The sequence below is a fragment of the Dipodomys ordii genome, unplaced genomic scaffold (assembly GCF_000151885.1).
Source record: "Dipodomys ordii isolate 6190 unplaced genomic scaffold, Dord_2.0 Scaffold1, whole genome shotgun sequence".
Taxonomy (NCBI): domain Eukaryota; kingdom Metazoa; phylum Chordata; class Mammalia; order Rodentia; family Heteromyidae; genus Dipodomys; species Dipodomys ordii.
This window is the reverse complement of record NW_012267217.1, coordinates 39651519-39658368: the sequence shown is the minus strand read 5'-3', so window position 1 is coordinate 39658368 and position 6850 is coordinate 39651519. Positions and strand designations below refer to the sequence as shown.

Genomic DNA, 6850 nt, shown 5'->3' with positions numbered 1-6850 from the left:
TGTGGCTCAAGTGGTAGAGCGCTAGCCTTGAGCTGAAGAGCTGAGGGACAGTGCCCAGGCCCAGAGTTCAGGCCCCACTACTGGACCCAAAAAAAAAAAAAAAAAGTTTTTCTTACTTAAGGAATATTTTTTTTCTTTTTTCTCGTACTAGAGTTTGAATTCAGGACTTTGTACTTGTTTGGTTTTCTTGCTCACAGCTGGCACTCTACCATCTGAGCCACACCTCCAGCCAAATGTTTTACTGGAGATGGAGTCTTGTGGACTTTCTGCCCAGGCTGTATCCTTGTGAACTGTATCCTCTGGATCTCAGCCCTGAGGAGCTAGGATTACATGTTTCAACAAACCACTGGCACGTGGCTGCTTAGAAAATACTTGCAAGAGTATAGTTTTCTATAAAAACAAACACAATTTTAAGCACAGTTCTGTTTTTCTTATCATCTAGAAACCTAAGTAAATACAATCTTAGTTTCATTTACTACAGTCAATTCATTAGTACAAGTTCCAACATAACTATTCCTACTCATACTACTAGAATTACATAATTATAGCATTTCAATAAGTTGAGGTAAATCTTAATTTTTGTTCCTTCCTTCTCAACTAACCAATGAAGTGACAAAAAACAATTGCCAATGAACTGAAATTCACAGCAGTTCTAACTATGTTGACTAGACGTCTGTGCATTTACTCTGACCTTTGCTGTGTAGTGAAGAAGGATGTTACCAGGCAGGTCAGCCATATCAGACTCTTGACATTTCCAAGGACTTAAACAATTTGGACCTGAAAATTATTTATAAACATCACATGTATCATTGAATATATATGGACTCCTTGTTTTTCTATTAACAGTACAAAATTTAAAATTAATCTCTTCCCGCTACTCAGATAATATAGTTAAAACACACTAAAATATACTTTAGTTTTATTTGCTTCCAGTTTATCCAAAACCTAGGAATTTGGGAAATAAACCTCCAAGGTAAAAGGGAAATTTTATATAGTATTAAAAAGTATGATCAATTAGTATACATTGTAAACATGTGGAGATGCAACAAAATCCTCTTCCTATATAACTAATTTATGCCAATAAAAAAAGAACAAGAGAAAACATACTATGATAAAAATCAAGCAAGATGCACACTCATGTTCAATACAACACTATTCACAACAAGCAAGCTATAGAAGCAGCCCAGATTAAATGAATGATGATGATGATTATATATTATACATATTATATGTGATTGTTCATTTTATATATATTATATAATATGTACTACACATACATATATACACACATACATGTACATATATATAAAACATCATTTTCATAATATTCCATTGCATATACAGACATACATTATATAGACATGGATAAATAGATACTGACAATGGAATATTACTCAGCCATAAAGACAAATGGAATTATGTTATTTGTGAATGGAACCTTATGTGAATTTGTATTTCTTCAATTTTTCATAAACGTCAACATTTTTCTTATTCATTTGCTATTTTATTTCTCTGATACTTAATCACATTATTAATGGAACATTTTGCTATTATTTCTTATAATTTGTTTATGTTAGATAGCTTAGTAGGTAAACTTTGCTTTTCTTGGACTCTCAAAGAGAGTCCAAGAAAGCATCACATCAAGCCAAGTAAGCTAGACTCAGAAAGAAAAAGGTCTTTTTCTCATATGTGGATGCTAGAACTAAAATACAAACATTTATGCAAACACACATGTGTTACATACATGTGCATGATCAATTAGACTAATGTATGGTATATGTGTGTGTGAGATACCATAGTAAAATACCTGCGAACAACTAACAACATATATTTTAATAAAAATGAATATTAGGAAGTTGAAACATGTCTGGACAGAAGTCTGAAAACTAGCAGCAGGAGGAAAGACAAATGGAGGATGAATATAGTCAAAATACTCTATGTACATGCTTGAAAATGGAACAAGAAAATTTAATGGGACAGGTATGGGAAGAAGGATGGAAGTGGAAGAGGTGGAGGTAAATCTGATCAAGCCTATAGTTGGAACCAGAGGCTCAGGCCTATAATCCTAGCTACTCAGGAAGTTGGGATCCAAACGATCATGGTTTAAAAATAGGAGGGCAAAAATACAAATTCCACTTCTAAAGTGGAAGTGTGGCTCAAGTGTTCAGAGTACCAGCAGTGAGAAGCACACTGAATAAGAGTGTGAGGCCCTGAGTTCAGACTGACTCTAAAACTCCATTATAAACTGGACACTGGTGGCTGAGGCCTATAATCCTAGCTACTCAAGAGACTGAGATCTGAGGATCACAGTTCAAAGCCAGCCCAGGCAGAAAAATCTGTGAGACTCTTACCTCCAATAAATACTCAGAAAAAGTCAGAAGTGGAGCTGGGATTGAACTGGTAGAGTGCTAGCCTTGAGCAAAAAGAAGATCAGGGACAGTGCCCAGGCCCAGCGTTAAAGGCCCAGGACCGGGGAAAAAAAAGCATTATACACATAAACAGATATGTTAATAGAAAACCAAGGCTCGAAGAGAGTCCAAGTAGAAAAATCCCTGAGATTCTTATTTCCAATTAACAGGCAAAAGAGCCAGAACTGGAGGCAAGGCTGAAGATCAGATAGAGTACCAGCCTTGAGTGAAACCCAAGGCCCTAATGTCAAGCCCCAAGACCAACACACACACACACACATACTCTCTCTCTCTCTCTCTCTTGTACAACTATTTGATAATAAAAACAACCAAGCAAAACTATTATTAAATAAAGCAAAGTTTACCTACTAAGCTATCTAACATAAACAAATTATAAGAAATAATAGCAAAATGTTCCATTAATAATGTGATTAAGTATCAGAGAAATAGAATAGCAAATGAGTAAGAAAAATGTTGACGTTTATGAAAAATTGAAGAAATACAAATTCACATAAGGTTCCATTCACAAAAGGTAACCATTCCTTCTTACTGAGGCTTTGCCAAAACTGGCACATCTCTGCTATTGATTAGCATTAATATATATCCCTTTTAGAAACTGATTATACAAAATGTATTCAGTCCAGTTTATTATATTTAAAATTCAAATTCATGCCAATATTAAAATTTTTGTACAATTAATATATGGATAATAAAATATAAACCTGAGCCAATGTATTAAAAATGTTTAAGATCACTAAAATGGGAGACTAAATAATAATTATAGAAGAATATAATGAAAAACTACAGTCTTATAATTACATTAAATGACTAGTTACTAACCTGAATTTGTTTCCATTATAGAACATCCTAAAATAACTTCATAAGTTTCAAAAATTGTAAGATTATTAAACTTTGAGAATCTGGATAGATCCATTCATTTTAGAATGCCATACAATTGCTGGGCGCTGATGGCTCATGCCTGTAATTCTAGCTACTCAGGAGGCTGAGATCTGAGGATCACGGTTCAAAGCAAGCCCCAGCAAAGTCCATGAAACTTTTTTCTCCAATAAACCACTCAGAAAACCAGAAGTGGCGCTGTAGCTCAACTGGTAGAGCACTAGCCTTGAGCTGAAGAGCTGAGGGACAGCACTCAGGCCCAGAGTTCAAGCCCCATGATCAACAACAACAACAAAAAGAATGCCATACAATCTAAGACAGTTATTTTCAGAAAAAAATGAGCCATTATGTACAGTTAATATATATGATACTTAAAAGTGTATGTTTGGAATATCTTGATAAAATATAGATAGAATTTTTGTATCCAAAAGCAATTGTAACTGTTTAAAACAATACCAAAAAGAAAAAAACTAAAATGAAATGTTTATAATCTTATCGAATATCTTCCAAGTACTTATCATTTTCATGAATTTTTCAGGTATATTAATGTATCAATCATAGAAATAGAAAGTTTTGAAATTATGTTTTATGGACAAAACCAAGTATTTTGTTTCACTAATTTATTAAAATTGTCAAAAATACTGGCAGCTTTACAAACATAACTTTGAGCTCCTAAAATATACATGTTAAAGTCATAATCTCCAGTTTGATGCTATGTGGAAGAAGGGCCTATAATGTGATAAAAAAAAAAAAGTAAAGAAGGCAAAGGGGTAAAGCTGTAATCTGATAGGTCCCTTATAATACAAGGAGGAACCACAGTCCTTTTCTCTGTCCACATGCTCACAGAGGAAAGACCACATGAGAATAACCAGAAAGTAGGTGACCACCTGTATCCAGGAAGGAAGCCTTTCTAGAAAAGAAGCTCTATAACACTATACCTGATTTTTAGCCTCTAAAACTAATAGAAAATAAACTTCTCTTGTTAAAGCCACCCAATCTGTGATATTTTGTTATAGAAACCCCAGGAAGTACTCTGGATGACACCTAAAAATTTTCACAACAGCTTATTTTATTTATGCCTAATAAAAAGAGGATTATATGAAGTAGGCATTTTCTCTTTTGAGTTTGTTAAAAAAAAATACTCTTTAGATCAAATATAATTTTCTCTTTTCAAATGTTGCTACAATATACTCAGACACTAGAAAATTTTATAATATTACTTTATTTTATAACTCTAGTAAACCAGGACATGCTTACCTGCTAAATATAATGCCTTCACATGAGGAGGCTGTAGTGCTTCATAGAAGATGATAACAGAACCTAGCTGGCCCTCCAGGGATGTGGGACATCCCCATTCACTATCTTGGGTTCCAGCTGATATTAATTTGGTAACAGATTTTGATTTTTCAATTGTACCTCCCCAGGAGGCTGATGACAAAATTCCACCAAATGATGTCCGATGAGGGGTGATGGGTGAAGAAAATGGTGGATCTGGGATTTGGGATGGTGGAGGAGTGGTGGTTCTTTGCCCAGCTGAACCAATACAACAGGAAATAAAAGGCTAAGAATTAAGAAAAAAAAATTACACAAGTTTACTTAAACAGTATGGGCCTAACGAAGTACTTTAGTGTGTAAGCATCCATCAACACAAAAATAAATTGAAAATAAAAATATAGTGAAGCACTACAAAATTAAGCAAATTAATTTGACAAGTGGAAACATTTTACATTTACAGAACCATTAGCTCAATGCATGTATACATACATACAAAAGAAATCATTATCAAAGTTAACTGTGGCTATTGGGGATATATTATTTCTGACTCAATTGTGAAAATTTTGAATTCTTTAATGTGTTTAATAGAAAAGGCTTTAAGGGGTTGGGAAGGTGACTCAGTCGTAGAATGCTTGCCTCACATGCATGAGGCCCTGGGCTCAATTCCTCAGCACCACATAAACAGAAAAGGCCAGAAGTGGCACTGTGACTCAAGTGCTAGAGCACTAGCCTTGAGCTGAGGAGCTCAGGGACAGTGCCCAGGCCTAAAACTCAAGCCCCATGACTGACAAAAAACAAAACAAACAAACAAAAAATGCTTTAAAACTTTATTTAAAATAGAGATAACTGGTTTTCCCTGTAAAAGTTATAAACAGAAAATTACACATGAATATAATGGCAACTACACATTATTCTGAAATGGTTATCAAGATGAGAAACAGCAAAGAACTACTCAAATACTTCAGACCTCAGAAATTACCTACTGTATTCCAATACCCTCACAAAATACTTTATTAAATGAACCAAAAAATTTGCTGTGTTTTTCAGTGTCCACTGAGAACTTCCTAATAAATAAATTCTTATGCCTAACTACATGTGAAAGTTTTAAAAGCTTTTTCCTTATCATTTCAAATTTAATGGTGGTGGAAAACAGTTCATAACATTCACTTAAGTACTTCATATACTTGGAGATTATTATTAAAAAGTTTGGTCTGCTCCCTTCATTTTTTTGGCTTTTTCTAACCTTCCTAACATTTATTTCTCAAATTGCTTTTGTTTGGAAATGTCGAGTGACATCATAATGTTAATCAACTGTGCCTTAGTATATAGAACATATTTGTAAAAATTTGGGGATACATTTAGGAGAAAATTAAACTTTTCAAGAGTCCTCAATCAGTTAGATCTGTAAGGAATAGGTAAAATATACTTACTTCATTCATGGCAGGAAATCTGAGAGGGGCAGAGACCTTCTGTTGTCCATTGTCATATATATAGACAAGACTCTGACCAAAGGGCCTTTTTCCCGGCATGTGAACAATTGTTATATTGTGCTGGTAAATAAAACATAAATTGAAAGGCAATATAACATTGTGTCTTTGGAATGACAATGTTTTCAGAGGGTTATTCTATCACTTGTTCATGTATAAAGAACATTAAAATGTTTTAAAGGATGTTCTTTTTTGTTTTTAATATATATATAATGTATATATATATAATATATATATATAATGTATAGAGAGGGGTTACAGTTACATGAGTAAGGTGATGAGTACATTCCTATCGAGCATTGTTACCCCCTCCTTTGTTTTTCCCCTATCATCCCTTCTCTCCCCACCTCCCCAACTCCTCCAGGCCCCCAAAGTTGTAAAGTTTGTTTTCAACATAGTGTCTTGTACATCTCATTGTTACAATGGGTCAACCTGTATCCTTATTTCAGCATGAAATGATGTTCTTAACAAGCAACGGTTTTTAACAATTTAACAAAGACCTGTAAACCTTTTCTAGAAAACTCAAATTACAGTGTCTTTTCTGCACTTTCCAAGGATCAATTTTTAAGATTTTTTTTTTAATTTTTAGAAAGGCAATAGAAGTGCATCCTTTTTCACACTTCATTTTTTTTTTGTTTTTTTGGTTTTTTTTTTGTTGTTGTTGTTTTTGGGTCCGGTCTGGGGCCTGAACTCTGGGCTTGGGCGCTGTCCCTCAGCTCTTCAGCTCAAGGCTAGCGCTCTACCACTTGAGCCACAGTGCCACTTCTGGCTTTTTTTCTTTTT

At 34.2% G+C, this 6850-nt stretch overlaps 1 protein-coding gene across 1 annotated transcript in view; it reads right to left on the bottom strand.

Annotated features, from left to right (window-relative positions):
* Window positions 1-6850, bottom strand: part of Nbeal1 (neurobeachin-like 1) — a 209214-nt gene that overhangs the window by 90561 nt on the left and 111803 nt on the right. Inside the window, exons 16-18 of the mRNA XM_013015843.1 lie at window positions 6011-6130; window positions 4563-4866; window positions 692-777 (exon numbers count right to left, since the gene is read on the bottom strand). Of these exons, the coding sequence (XP_012871297.1) occupies window positions 692-777; window positions 4563-4866; window positions 6011-6130 (510 nt within the window). The remainder of the gene's footprint in view (window positions 1-691; window positions 778-4562; window positions 4867-6010; window positions 6131-6850) is intronic.